Genomic DNA, 16,188 nt, shown 5'->3' with positions numbered 1-16,188 from the left:
TCGGATAGCTCTATATATATATATATATACACATATAGACACACACAAAAACAAACATGTGTTTGTGCGTGTTGTTATTATTATTATTATGTGTTGGAGCACAAACAATAAATATTCAGACTCCCAAACAGCATCAAGTAAATGAAATTTTTTCGACATTCTCGGTAATGATTCTAAAAAACATGGTTGCAAAACTGAATGGGTAACAAATATTCGTATTTCATCTTGTCGAATAAAAGGAACTCATCCTTGAAACGCGTCTGCTTATCTACTGCATTCTAGATAAGATATGTTTGATGCTGTGAAATAATAGCATGAATTTCTTGGGCTGGGCAAGTCAGATTTTTCACACCCGGGGGGGGGGGGGGTTGGGCTTCCATCCCACATCGGAAGATCGTAGGGTCTTTATTCTGAGTTTAAGGTCCATGGGGTGCCCGTTCTGTCACCAATTGGCTAGATCGGCTTGCTCTGTGGATCCCCCTTAGACTGCTTATTTATTGGACCGGTTTATCCGTTAACTCTTGTGCTTAGTCTAATTAAGTGTGTGTGTGTGTGTGTATTTCTGTGTATTTCTGTGTGTGTTTATTTCTGTGTCCGGAAAAAAAAGTAAGATTTTTCAGCAAGCGGATAGATATACTTGGAATTGGCTTCGCGAATCAAAAATTAGATTTTAAAAGAAAAAGCTAGCTAATGTTCCTCTCTTAAACCATGCTCCAGTTTTGGGGTAAGAATTTTTTTTTTTTTTTTTTTTAAGAATGGGGTAAGAAAATTTAGGTCCAATGCCAAATTGAAAGAGATAGAAATTGGGTAGGGATTTTTTTTTTTTTTTTTATATATAGTAGTATCAAAGATAAGTTAATCGCATTGTCTAAAAGATCCAACATGCATAAAAAAAAGAGGATATCCGAGGAAATTTTGGAGTACCGTGTAAAGAAACATGAATGGCCTAACTTTCAAGATCATTCCAACTTCCGAGTTGGACTTGACCTTGATCAAAACTAAGTAATAACTCTTCTTGCATCTTTAATTCTTTTTGAAGGTACATTTTTAGGCACAAGTATTGCTCAGTATGTAGTCTTGTCATGATGTGCACTAGCATCAATTACATTTCACTAAGCAAAACATTATATCTGATAATAATTCGATATTTCCTTAATTATTTGACAGAAAATGATTGATAGTGAAACATCACGTGACATTATCAAATAAAGTGTCTTGACTGTCTAAAATTTTCAATGAGAGGTGCACTCTTGATATGAAATTTCAACCGAGGTTGCTAAATCAAGAACGGACGTTTGGAGATCAGTTTTTGGTTTGGTCATGTTGGCTAAATTAGGATTGATCAAACATGTGATTTGGATACAAACTCGTACGTTAGTTCAAACATTAAATCAATTAGGATTATCTTTTTTGTTCGATTCTCCATTCTTGAGTCTTCCTTTAAAATTAAATCAATCTAAAGGTTACCATGTTCGACCTTCTTCTTAATCTAATGAAACTACTTGTAGATGCCCCAAGTTTTTCATTTCTAGATCAAACTACTACAACTATTACACCAAATAATATTAGATTAGCAACATTTTGGTTGCGTACGTGACAACTGTAGCAGAGTCTGGCTGGTTAATTTCTAAAAATATTACTGAAAAAAAGGTCGCACAATTGTGATTCTGACAGGAGGCTTTTCTCAGCACGGCGAGCAAAAAAAAAAAAAAATTTTTAACAATATCTTTAGAAATTAGCCAACATAGATTCCCAAAATTGATTATGCGCGACATGAGAGGTTCTATGCTAAATTTTGTTCACTTAGTATCTCGTGAGAGCCCCCGCATGAATGGTCCAGTGGAAGCCAACTCTCGTAAGGACCGAGAGGACACGAGTTCGAGCCTCCGCTCTGCTGGATTCCTCAGCGCACTTAACGTGCTAGGGTCGGATTGGGGCGCCGGACCTGGGCCGCAGGGGATTAGTCGGGCCCCGTAAGGATTGATCCGGACACTCCTGTGTCGACAAAAAAAAAAAAAAAGTATCTCGTGAGCTCTTCAAAAATTTGTTGTGATAACACAAAATATCTAAACAATTAAATTGCACTACACATTTGCATTAATAATTTTAAATTTCACCAACAAAAAATTTGTATTATCGTCACCAACAAATTCTACTTCCTCTGTCCTCTTATATAATGTCCTTACGATGTTGTTTTTTTTTTTTTGTCCTTTTTTGGAAAGACCTATTTTACCTTTACAATAAAAGTTAAAATGATCTAACTATATTCAAATAAATTATTATTTTTCAAATTTTTCAAATTTTCAATGACATTGATAAGTCCCCCACAATTTGTGTAAGGAAAATGCTATTTTTATTCCATTTTGTTATTTGCACTGTCGCTATTTGTTTTAACATATTAGCTAATAAATGAAAACTATATGATTAATTTATAGTGAGAGTATGATTAGCAAAACATAGGAGTGCAAATAATATTTTCCTTTATGTAACTATCATATAGCAACTCATCTATATGTTTCTATTTTCATAAATTCGTTAGACAAAAGAAAAAGTTTTTAAAGCATAAAACCACTTATATCTACAACCAAATTTTTTTTTTACAACAAATATAAATTTATAATTTGCACACACACATATTGTGCCTTGATTCCTAGGGCTTTCTTTGTTTGATAGGAAAGTTGTGTAAGAAAGTGTGTCGTTGGAAGAGGGAGGTGAAATGAGGTAAAAGGAAAGGAGACTAACTTTTCCACGTGCATTTGGTTAACAAGAAAATGATGTAAGAAAATACAAATTCTTTTGTATGTTTAGCCAGTAAGTTATGAAAAGATTGACTAGTGTATTCGTTAATAGAAAATATTTAATATTGAACTTCTTCATTTTTAGTATTTAATATATGTAAAAACATGTAATAATTAAAACATTTTGCAAATTAGAAGAGTTGTTTATTTGAAAATTAATCACATTCTTTAACAATAAATTTATATATATATGTGTGTGTGTGTCTATATATGTATATTTATATAAATATACATATATATTTATATATGTGTGTATATATATACATACATACATATATAAAAATAAATAAGAAGTAGCATAAAATGTAAAAGAAAAAAAACACTAATGTCATATAAATTCAATAAATTACCAATTGATTAATTATTGAAATAAGAATAAAATGTCTAATTACAAGGCGGTTGATTGAATTGTATCCTTATACTATATAAGAATGAGTTTAGGGCAAAGATTTCAACTGCAAGAATGGGGCTATTTTGGGAATATGAGAGTATTTGAAGTGCAATTGGAGTATTGAATATGAATCATTATAGCTGATTTGATTTTTTTTTATAATTACTTAAATGTCCTCTCAGACATTTAAAGTTATGGGTCAGTTTAACATGTGACAGTATTCAATATCCAATTAAATATTCGATACAATTGAATTCAACTTGTGTTTTAGTGGAATTACATAAAAATCCTTTTAATCATTTAATTGTATTAACATCTAAGTCTCTTAATTTCTTAAAGCCATTCTCAATAGTTATTTGCAAACTTATGATATATAGATGTTAAGACACAATTAATGCTAATTAGTAGAGAAATTTGGTTTCTTGGCCGTTACCATAGCAACCCCCATCTATTTAAATTCATTTCATTTACCTATAACTTTGTTCCACTACAATCATGTAATCTATTGAATTCAGATGTCGCTATATTAGCTACTACTCTTTCCCATTTTGCAACATCTTTCTCAATAGGTTTGTTTTCTTTAGCTAATCTATTTTTTTGGTTGTAAGAAATTTGTAATCTTGCAAGTTGTATGTGCAATACTTTTTTTAGTGTTTTAATTCAATTGCCATGTTAGATAGGTTTGAAAGGGAGGAGATCACATTTGTTAATTGTTATTTGTGGTTTAGAATAAGTTTGTCATCATAAATTTTTTCATTGATAGATTACATCTACTTCTTTTGTTGTTTTAACTATTAGTTATGGTAATTTTCAAATCATTTGCTACTTGTTTTATGATTCCATTTAGGCAATTTTTCATTTCATTTGATTTGCCAATATGTTTAGCTATCTACTTAAAACTATTTGGCTGCAAATCTAAAGTATGCACTTCATTACTTTTAATTGTTTTCTTGAATTGAGTGGATTAAGATGTTTTAGTACTTTTTTTGAAGTAATTATTCATCTAGATTAGTCTGTTAGTTATTGTATATCTTTGCAATTAGATCAAAAACTGATGTTTTGTAATTGTAACCCCTATCGAGAAGGAGATGCTTTGCTATATGTCCTAAATCATACAATAAATCATAATTGATTGAGTTGTCAATGTGAAGCTTTCATGATGATATGCCCTTGGAATCAAATATAAATCCAAGAATTTGGCTAGCAAGAACCGAAATTCCACTAGCAATGATTTCTTCAAGTATGCTAATTTTTCAAATTTCACTTATATGACAAGATAATGAGGTAGATTGCTCTCATATCAAGATCAAATTCAAATTAAACGACAAAATTTAACATCCCTAAAATGTATGAGCAGATATAAGTAGATCTTTTATTCTATTAGATTAAACACAAAGTGATTAATCGTATTTTATAATTATATTTTATTGCATATTATATTTTTTGACTTAATATGTAATTTATGATTTTTCTGTTTAATATCACATAATAAAATTGTGATATTTCAATTCTTATACTACAAAATACTAAATAATAATTATTAACTATCTTTACTTATAGGTACTAAACTTTTTCCCCTAGTATTCTAAGGTATTCTAGTTTATGAAAGTTTAGAACAGATGAAATAATTTAGAACAAAAAAGAAGTTGTTAAAATAAAAATCCAATTAGTTGAAATCCATTTGTCCACATGTCTTTTCCCTAATCAGACAGCATAATCAACTGCGGGTCCCACATCCAATTCCACAATCCATTTGTCCACGTGTCTTTTCCATACCTTTACTTAATTAAACACTATTAAGGCCTACTTAATTAACCAATTAAAGAGTCTCAAGACCCTCCGGGCCAAATCGCGCAACTTCTGGAGACTTCCAAACCCCTCACCGGAAACTTCCCGTCCCCTTCCCCCCTCGATAAATCCCACTCCTCTTCTTACTCCTCCAAATACACGCACTAAACACCCACTGGCAGTGTCCTTTTTTCTCTTGATTCTTCCAATTATCCTGTTCCGGTAGGAGTAAATTTCACTCCGATTTTTGTTTTCCTCTGCGGAAAAAGGTTGAGAAGAAGAACAGAAATATGCCTGAAGGTTTCAATTCAGTTCTGAAGATGAAGAGAAAGGACCTTGACCAAGTTAACGAGGAATTCTCCGATTTCTCCCTTACTTCTCCTGCTCGTAAAATTCGCCGTCTGGTATGATTTCCGTTTCCTCATTTTATATAATTTTTTTTGTAATTTCCGGCGTTTTTTGGCTGATTATTAATGTGTGTGGTAATCTGGAGTTTTTCTGTTTGAACAATTAGGATTAGGATTTTTTAATTTATTTTGTGTATATCTTTGTGTACTCGTAAAATTCACCTTCTGGTATGAAGTCTGTTACCTCATTTTTTTAAATCTTTTCCAGCTAATTATTCATTTATATGGTAGTGTGGAGTTTTTTTGAGTGAACTAATTAGGATTGATCGTTTTGTTTTATTTTTGTGTATAGGATGCTGAATTAGCTCCGATAACAGAAGAAGAGCCTGAGATTCCGTTAGTTTTTGAGCGGCCGGAGAATGAAGGGAGCTTTGGAGGAGGGAATGGCAGAGTTGGAGGAGGAGGGGTTGTGATTGAAGAGTTGCCGAATGGGGTCGAGAATGAGGAGAGGGCAATTGTGGTTTTTAATCCGGTTAACTCACCCCTGCTGCAATCGCCTTCGAATTACTCGATTTCAGTCAGTCCTCCGTTGATTTCCGGGCTGAAAAGTGAGTATTAATGCTTGAATACTTGAGTTCAGTGTTATGTATGTTGAGTTTTCTTCTGTGGAGAATTTGTTTGATCAGTGGCCAGAAATAAAAAATGAAAGCAAATTTGGGAAGATGGTGTTGGCTTTGCCACTTGTTAGATTGATGAAGACACCAACCCTAATTGATATGACAGCTTTACCTTCTCGAGGGAAGTTAAGGATCACCCATCAATGGTCAAAATGAAGATTAAAATGGAGGCGTGGCACTGAAGTGCTAGTTTATTACTCTATGGAAGATGTCAAAAAATGTAAATATAAAGTAGGAGAAAATGAACGCATTCATAGTCTGTTTAGGGGACTGAGTATCGGGGTACAAGCAGGTCTGTTTCAGGATATATATTTAGGATGATGGTGTTGAGGAGCCTTAGGCTTAGGCAGTTTAATGGTTTTCTGAAGCTAGATCATCTCTAGGTTGATATATTCCTCTGCAATAGTTTAGATAGTTTGGATTTTTTTTCCATTTCATTATTACAACATGAATGTTACTATTGAAATGATTTACAGTATCCCTGTTATTGTGAGAGGGTTGAGCCTGGGGTTCTGAACTTTCATTGTTGGAATGCATTTTTGCATATGGTAGGTAGCGTGTTGCTTTGGATGGAACTTTTAAGTGGTTTAATGACTTGCGTGTTTCCTGGTCTGCTTATATTACTGCTGCACTCTCTTATTGGAGTAGTATTGATTCTGGGCTTGGACAGAAGGAATTTTGAGCTGACTTAACAGGGGATCAAGTTAGACTGCTTCGTTTTTTATTGAGCACAAGGGACTGTTTTGAGTTATAGGCTTTTAGCAGAGTTCTTCATTGATCTTGCGCTATGTAAAGTTGTTATCTTCTCTTTATTCTTTATTGCGTTCTGTTTCTCAATGCATGGAAATGTTTTGATTATAAATTAAATCTTTGCGCTGTTGATTTTCTTTCTTTTTCCCCTGAATAGAAGTTCCAAAAATCAATAACTAGTTTGGGAATATTGTGCAGATCAACTCCCGTGGTCCAATTACTCTAGTCAATGGAGAGCATTAGAGAGTGAAGATAGAACAGATGATAACAAGTCTGGTCGACAAAATGAGTGTCTAGCAGTTGTTCCTTGGGTGCCACCACCTCACCTTTATTCAACCAGTGGAGATGAAGCTGTTCCCCAAATAGATGTTTCTGATATGATGGAAGCTGATGACGCGGAGGTATCAACTATGGATGTTGAAGATAATACTGTTGGTTCTGAGCAGAAAGTGGGGATGAATGTGAATGAGGGTTTACGACAATGGCAGCAACAACATTGCATGATTCCACAGCCTCCCCAGAACATATCAACTCCCATTGTATGGTTCCAATGATGTGATGGAGCTAAGCTGGGGTCTTGGAACTATGGCAGTTCGTAATTTTTTGTTGATGCCTTGTTCCCTTTTAGGATGACTCAGCAGGCATTAGGACTTAGATGTAAAAGTTCGTTGCTTTCTATTTTCCTTCGAGAAGACTTGTGATTCAGTGCTTCTAGCAGTGGCCTCTTCCAAATGTCAGATTATTATTGTGGGCGTGGATGGTCCTTTGGTACTTTGCACCGAAACGGTGATCTTGTATGCATGAATTTTTAAAAGAAATTGAAAATCCTTCCTTAAGAGTAGCACAGTTAGCTTATAGCTGCAGCAGTTGTTTTCCCTAATTTTGGATTCCCTTTCGACTAGAGCAGTTAGATAAGGTGCATGGAAGCAGTTGTTTTCCTTCCTAATTCAGGTTTTGTACACTATTCCGTTCTGCTGTAACTGGATTATGAAGCCAGTTACAGTCTCCAAGGCATCTTATACTGAATCATGTAGTATGCTTTATGGGTCCAAGGAAAAGCAGACATTTTCTGATGTTAAAAGATCCAGATCTGTTTATGTACATTGGCAGTTGTATGATATCAATTCTTTGCTCTGGGTCTAAAGTTTTAATGGGAATTATTATCTGTGAGTTTTGGGCAAGGTGTCAAAAAGTGAGGTGAATTTCAGATGTGAAGGATTATGCGATTTCTAATCACAATTCTAATGTTATATTTTTCAGCTAAATATTGATCTCTACGAGTTTTTTTGGCTTTCAGTTGCTGGTTTTGTATGTAAACAGTATTTGTAATTATACTGTTCTAGGTGATTAATTTTTGGTCTGGTTGTGATTACCCAATTGATTGAACTGGTTGCCCCTGAGTGATGCTGCTTTTTGCTTCAAGACCTGCCTCAGAAATCTTCAGTTCCACTTTCGTGCTCAAGAATTTACTAGGTTGGAAAGCGATTAGAAGGAGACTCATTTGGGAAATTAAACATCAGAAAATGCCTGCTAGGGAAAGTTTCGTAAGAAAATTTCAATAAAGGAGAGGACTTGTGCATGAGGGCTACTTTAAGGCCATTGCAGAAAGTTTAGAGGCTGCAACATTTTTTATTACATAGGATTGCAAAGACGATTATCTTCTTTGTGAATTTAAGGTGGATTACTTTTGAGTGGGCAGTCCAATAATCAGCCAACTTCCTTTGTAGATTTCTAGTTTTAGTTGACTAAGGCACACATGAGGTTGCCCAGATTTTGTGTACAAAATGTGCCACAAGTGATGAATTGAGTTAGATGGAGTGATCAAATGTGAAGGAAATGTTCAAGATCACACTTTGCAGGTATTCAGTAAGGGAGATCTGTTCATGAATATGCTTAAATGTTGTTGTGATGGATTCTATACATCTAGCTGAATTATTCAAAAATCAAAGTAATTGTATGTTGCAGTATCCATAATATCCAAAGAAAATGAAGAATAAATCCCCTGTAAGATTGATAAAACAGAATTATGGAAAGAATGACATAGCCTAAGCTTCTGGGGTCATGAACCAAGTGCTTCACTTTGCCTGCAGCCTGGCCCTGAAATTTGTTGCTGTTGCCAAACTGTCTTCTCTTACTTGCATTCTTTATACTCTCTCCCTTACACTTTCATTGTCCTTGTCACTTCCTTTTTCTTGGAATACATGTATTTCTTCTGCCTCTTTCTATGTTGTAATATTATTGTACCTGATTCCTTCTAGTGAAAAACACTGTTCCCATCTAAGCTAGCCATTGGGGTTCAACAGCTGTTACACATTTCATATGCTCATTTGATGTCAGAATTAACACATGGTAAATCACACACACTGCTAAACCATGTCCAAGACTGCTTGAATGCAAATTGTACTGCACCTGATTGCTATAGTGGGCTCCCAGCGGGCTGCTCGGATGGTGCCTCCCTTGGGTCTTTACTTTGAGGTCACTAGGTTGATAGTGCATCCTTAGAACGGGTTCTGCACTATCACAAGAGGACTAGTCTGTCGTAAATCAGGATATCCCTGGTGTCAGTTTAAAAAAAAAAAAAAAGATTGGTATAATCAATAGTTTAATACTTCTTATACTGATCAGACTGGAATCATGACACATTTCCATTATTGAATAATAAACTAAGTTTTTGACCAAACAAAAAAAAAAACTACTAAAGTAAGTAAATAAAAGCACTTCAGATATAATTACTTTTAGGTGCACCTTTCACATACAAGATACTAAGAAGCCTGCAACCATGAGTTAAACAAAAAAAAAAATGAATAGTACTGTCAAATATGGCCTAGAAAGTCAAGGGAATCATGCTGAAAGAAATTAACTTTTCTTTGAACACCTCAATTAATATCATGAAGTGGACAAATAACAAGAAAGACTTAACTCCAACCATAATCTTCATATAAGAACAATTTGCCAATGCTAAGTTTTATAATCAACCAAGGCCCTACATATAAACGTAAAAATCAAAACTTGCAGTATCCAAGAAACAAAGACAAATAAAATGTAAGATATTCTCTCCACATGCTTGTATAGATAGACCTTTGGAGGTGCTAGGAGATTCTTGAACGTAGCACAAATCTAGATCTTTTGTGCAAAGAAACATGATAGTGGCTGTGCATTCAAATTAATCCTTTCTGACATACCATGGTAATCCAGGGTGGAGGCAATATGAAATCAATAGACATCGAATTCAAATTGAGAGAGACTGAGTACTACTCTTGCATGATAATAGTATGGAAATGGGCATTTACCAAGAACTTCACGGAGTTCTTCTACAGTGCAGGCTGCTTGTACTGGACCAGCTTTTCTGCAATTATACTTAGATTCAAGAACACATTTTTATGCAAATTCGTCAAATGGCTGACAGATAGTGGAATACGGACCTTATACAACTCTATTTTGAAGCAGCCACAACATGGCTAGCAATGTCAGTCGTTGCCAATTCACATTGCAGGTCGTAGAAGAATTCGTGCAACATCAGAGCTAAATTTTACTCTGGATAATTTAGGAGTTGATGTCAAGTGGTATTTCATGATACATGCTCTTATTGGATGAGAAAAGATATACCCAACTTCTTTCAAGACAATTGAATTTGTCAAAATGCAAGTTGTAAAGATCAATTCTGCCTAACGTAACCACAACTGCATGAGAAAGAAATGGCTTTTTATCTACTTTAATTGGTCAAATACAAAGTCAACACGCAAACAAATCTTGATATATATAAGTTTCAAATTTGCTCAAGCCACTGCCAATCCTTGATCCCAAAGAAAAAAGTCCCTACTGTCACCAAACTTTGGCAAATAGAATTGTACTTCTACTAGAACCCTAGAAAATCCAATGTTATTCTGGAGAATCCTTCGATTAACGGTCTCAATATCTATTAAAAGGATACCTCAACAAAGAATAGAAAACTGGAAATAGCATATATAATCCAACCAAAACAAAGGGCATAAAAAAATTACGGTTAATTACAGTTTGCTCCTCGCCTCAAAACTTGACTCTTTATAACACTTCATCCCTTCATGGAGCAGTCAAATATTAATGATGAATTTTTCATTCAAAATTTTGGTAAAATAACATTAATGCCCATACATAATGACAGTAGAATGATGCTATCTTTTTAGTTAGCATATGAAGTGTCTTATTAGAAATACGGAGTCACATAATATAAAAGATTTAATAATATAAAAGATTTAAAAGTAAAAGATGGTGAAATACCCAAAAATTCAATAAAAACTGTGTTTTGGGATAAACAGGAATTTAAAAATGTACCAAAACTTTTACATTAGTTTTTGTCACTCCATTTTCTTTCTTCAAATTATAAATGGATTGGTCTTAATTATTTTCACTTACCTTGCAACTTTCACAAGATTCTCGAGTCAATAAGATACAAATTGGTGTTCTTATGCTACAGTCATACTTTGCTTTATATATATAGACACACACATATATACATACTAGAGATTCCTACTTTGACTGTGCAAGGCACAACCAGGGCCCCTCTAGAAATTTAGTTGAATACATAGTAACAAATCTTTTTGGTATATAATGAATAGAAATATAGGAGAAAAACTGAGTATCAAATAATTAAAATTCGCTATGAAGAAAAATTCCATCTATGAAATTAACCCCCATTTTATTGTGATTTGGACAATGATTTTTTAACCAATATTATTATGTGTACGTAATGATACCAAAAAAGAAGCGAAAGCAAATCCATTATGAGTGCATTGTTGATTTAATAGTAGTATAGTTTTAGTTGTAACTAAACAAAAAGCAATCATAATGTTTCTAGCACTTCAATAATTAGAAAAAACTTAAAAAGCCACCGAGACCTGTCACAATCTTCAACATCAATAAAAACAATCAAACTTGCACATTTTTCTTTCTTTCAAAGAGAAAAAGCGAGTTAATCCGTCTATTTAAATCCTGCCTAATAGCATTAAAAATAGGTGAGAACATTATCTCACCAAACAGCTTTAGAACACAAATAGCAATTTTAGATAAAATATGAATTGCCATGTTTCCAAATCTACACATACAAATTCGAAACTAACAATTTGTTTGATTGCAAAATGTCTTTTTAATCAAAATTGAATTTTCTAATAATATTTTGCCCAGTGACACTCTAGGCTGAAAGCCTCAATGTTAGCTTTCACTGCCAATTGTTATTTGCATATTTTTGGTTATTTTGTAGGAGTTGAAACTGGACTTCATTTTGGACAAGAAATAGGTTTACAATATGATGATTGAAATCCTTAAGTTCGCAAGGATGATGAGTTTCAAAAGTGATTCGAGGTGCTAAAAGAAGAAAACAAAGAAAATTGTCGAAAACAGAAGTCGACTCGAATCCCTCCAAGCAATCCTGCAAGTTTTTGAAGGGATTCCAGGCGGAGAATTTTAGTGAAACAAGGGACAAATCCCTCCAAGGAATCTGACCAAAACTTGGAGGAATTGTTTGGAGGGATTCCAGTCAACATTGATGTCTTCCACTTGCGCAACTTGTTTTCACCTCCATTCTTTTACACCTTTTGAGGAACCAATTGTACAAGATTTACAACTATAAAAAGGAGATTCTAGCAAAAATTATTGACTTCATTTCTTCTATAATGATGTGATACAACTTGAAGCCAAAATTATTGACTTATTTGGAGTTTTATTCACATTGAAGATGCAAGTGAAGGACTTGAAGATTGCTCTATAAATAAAAGCTTGTGTCTTCATTTTATAGATTTTAAAGAGAGGGGTGAAGAAACACCACAAAAATGTAGTTTCTTAGTTCTTTAGTTTAGGTAGTGTAGGGTAACTTAGTTTTAGCATCGTTTTATCCTTTCTTGTGTGTTAGCTAGATGTAGATGAAATTGAAGGATGAAAACAGCAAAGAGAGAACTCATGTGACAAGAGTTACTGTACCTTCCTAACTTTTTATCTTTTGTAATACATTTTAAATTTAGTTAATGTGGAAGTTTTGGATTTAATATTTATTATGTGTTTCTAAAGTTTAGGCCTTGGGTTTGATTGAACTTTCTATGATTGTATTGTATTAATTTTTTGGTTATTTGATGCTATTATTTTGAATAAGTTATTTAGCATTTTTGCTCTTCTAATCATGATTAATTGGCGATTAATTATGATAATCTAAAGATGTTATTTGTTCAATAAAAATTGAGATTTAACACTAGTTAAAGAAGTGCTAAACCTAAGGAGTACATTCACGAGAATAGAGGTGCACCTTTGTAATTTTAATGATTTATTTCATATAATTTCATAGAAGTAATGAACTTCTAACTAAATTCATAACTAGGAGAGTAGATATGGCTTAGTTATAAGTATAGTTGATTCACTACGAGAGTAGGTTTCACGTGCATGAGGAGGAAATTACGCCATAACTAGCCACGATAGTAGTACTCAATGATCCAAAAATAACACTTAAATGAGTAGTTAGGGATATCATGACCTAAGGAGTTTTCATATGCTATTTTCTTGCATAGTTTAGCTTGATTTTATTTCCTTTAATTCATTGATTGTTTAAATAATAGAGGAGATTTAGTAGTGCTGGTAATTGCCCATTCTTCTCTATGGGTTTGACCCTTAATACCCTATACTTAATCTCGACCCGTATACTTGCGAAAAATCACATGTGGGGTATTTAAAAATTTATAAATGTAAAATTGGATTGTGAATTGAGTTTAATTATTATACACATACCCCGCGCTCGTTAATATGTCCAGTTCCATACCTAGTAATCATCTCAAACTCTGATTACATTATCTACCATTAGAGGCAATAAAAAAGGACAAGAATACAAAGTCATATAGAACTAGTTTAAACAAAAGATTCTGAAATCTAACTTTATACTTCTTTTATTCTCAGGCTATCATTTGCTAAATTAGAAACCATGAAAATAAACAACCCATCATGAACACAGGCTAGTAACTTAAAATAAAGGGATACGAAATATTTTCTTCATAGCCTAATTTGCTAGCCCCAATAATTATTTTGCATATCATCCACCTTATCTAGTAAATAAGCACTTTTAATTATTAAGAAACTTTATATAAATCAAAATATCAAATTATAATTATTTATCCATAAATAATTTCCATCTTGATTATTGTTTACCTTAGACCTTTACTTGTCAAATTCTTCCTCCTCCACTCTAGCATTATCACCCTATTATCAAATAACAATTTTAATAAATAAAAAAAATTAAAATTGGAATGCAGATGTACAATGATGTTTATTATTTTATGGGGGGAAAATTAGTTACAATTCTTTCATTGTCAACCTAAAGATTCTTCATGTAATCACCACCCATCCTCTTGTCAACCTTAGGGAATTTTTTTCAAAAATAAAAAAGCCAAAAAGTAATTTTAGAATAAATAAAATTAAAAAATGGAAAAATAAAAGCATGTTTCTTTATCTTTAGGCGGAAAAAATATTCACGGCATCACATATAAACTTCAACTTGCCTCTTTTAGGGAGAAAAAGAAAGCCAGATGACGGAGGAAGTGACGAGAAAACGAATAAGCAAAGGTTTCTAATTAGAAAGCAAAAAATGACAAAAAAATATTAAATAGTACATACCAGAAAGAGACAATAAGAGTAGAAGATCATGAATGATAATTATTGGACTCAACCAAAAAAGAAATATCAAATCCATCCTTGAACTCCTGCAACAAAACCATTCATTTGGTTAATTATGGACAAAATTGAAAGAAAATGAATCAACTAATCCAATAGAGGGAAAAAAAAAAGCAGAGTAAACGATTAGGATGAAGGAAAAAAAGAAAGGAGTACAAAGTGGAAACTAAATGAGAAAGCTACAGTGTAGATGAGGATTTGTCTAGTTGTCTTTCGTCAAAGAAAGGAAATAAGGAGAACAGAAAAAAAAAGGAAAGCAAAAAGAAGAAAAGAAAAAATTAAGATAGCTTTCTCAGAAGAGAAATATTTTGTGTTAAAGTGAAGAGGAGTCACTTGGCATTCATTGAGGTTGCTACAGTAACTTCACTTCCTTTTTATATAATAGGTGTGTGTGTGTGTGTGTGTGTGTGTGTTTATGTATGTATGTATGCATTGGTATTCTTGTGTGTGCATATATGTTGGTGTTCTTATGTATGTATGTATGTATATATATTTATATATGCAGGGTTCAAATATTTTGCCACTTAAAATTAGTTGTACACTTTTTACCACTTATATACATACATACATACATGTATGTGTATGTGACTATACATATATGTATGTATGTGTATATTTACACACACTTTTCCTTCTATAATGCATAGTACATGCACCATTTTGGATGGTGAGAATGATGGTTGTTTGTACCCATAAAGTTTAATACAAGAAGTTAAAAGAGAAATACCATTCTAGTATGAGAATACTCTCCATTTACTCTAATAAATTATAATTAAGAATTTAAGTAAATAGAAATATTAAAGCGATGTTTTGAAACTCAGACCATTAATTGAATCGGTAAGGTGTTCGGATTGTGGTTCAACCAATCGGATTGGTTCACCCCAGTTCATTGAATTCTTTTAAAAATAAATTATATAATTATGCATGCACAGAATAAGACATCTAATGGACTAATTTAAGACTTTATCTGATAAAAAGTTTAATATTTTCAAAGAATATGGATTTTCACAAATCAAATTTTAAATTATAAGTTTAAACAAATAAAATTTACCTCAATTGTATCTACTAAAAAATAATCTTAAATCCTACCCAAAAACACCATAATATTCTTAAATTAAACAAAATTCATGTCTTTGGGAATTGGACATTGTGAGTTTAAAGCTTAAACCATGTATTTAGGAATTAAACATTGCAACTTTGTTAAATAAAAAAAAAAAGGAAAGAAACTTGAAGCATGTAGGAAGTCAAGAAACTTGATAAGAAGCAACATGTGAGAAAAAAATGAATGGATTCTGTGCCTAGTGGTTAGTTCTTAGGGTTAAGAAGAACCTATTCTTTTTTTTTTTTAGTTTAATAGATAAAAACAAAAAAAAATCACTAGTTTAACGGTTCATTCCGATTCGAGTGGTTTGCATGGTTCACATGATCGTCAATGATTCTTAAATCTAATCAATCTAAAGTATGAATCGAACTAGATGGGTCTGTTTGCAATCTGATCAATCGAACCAACCGATCCAACCTGAGTTTAAAAGCAATGACTCAAGGGGATTTCAGATTTTTCTTACCCTTTAATGGAGTGGCAACTTTGTAACATCCATGTTACATACTTTGATATGTTGACATCTATATTCTTTAAATTATCACAATTATTCTTCTAATTAAATTGAATACTTATGAAGGATACATGTCAATGCATGAGGGTGTGTAACATGGTGTCACATTAGTTAACATATCTGGTCTATCGAGGAATGGGG

The 16,188-nt window shown here is 32.9% G+C and overlaps 1 protein-coding gene across 2 annotated transcripts; it reads left to right on the top strand.

Moving 5' to 3' along the window:
• The first annotated feature begins 5,002 nt into the window (after positions 1-5,002).
• LOC113691641 (uncharacterized) lies at positions 5,003-7,895 on the top strand. 2 transcript variants are annotated; one of them, XM_027209877.2, is made up of 3 exons: positions 5,003-5,381; positions 5,677-5,932; positions 6,950-7,895. In XM_027209877.2, exons 1-3 carry the CDS (start codon positions 5,268-5,270, stop codon positions 7,303-7,305), a joined length of 726 nt encoding a protein of 241 aa, XP_027065678.1. In that variant the 5' UTR covers positions 5,003-5,267; the 3' UTR covers positions 7,306-7,895. The 2 variants fall into 2 exon arrangements, with proteins under 2 accessions (XP_027065678.1, XP_071910059.1); XM_072053958.1 differs by having other exon boundaries at positions 5,017-5,381; positions 6,932-7,895.
• The last annotated feature ends 8,293 nt before the right edge of the window (positions 7,896-16,188 follow it).

The sequence above is a fragment of the Coffea arabica genome, chromosome 6c (assembly GCF_036785885.1).
Source record: "Coffea arabica cultivar ET-39 chromosome 6c, Coffea Arabica ET-39 HiFi, whole genome shotgun sequence".
In the NCBI taxonomy this organism is placed as follows: Eukaryota; Viridiplantae; Streptophyta; class Magnoliopsida; order Gentianales; family Rubiaceae; genus Coffea; species Coffea arabica.
Note: the sequence above shows the minus strand (reverse complement) of the source record. Positions and strands in the feature narration are given on the sequence as shown.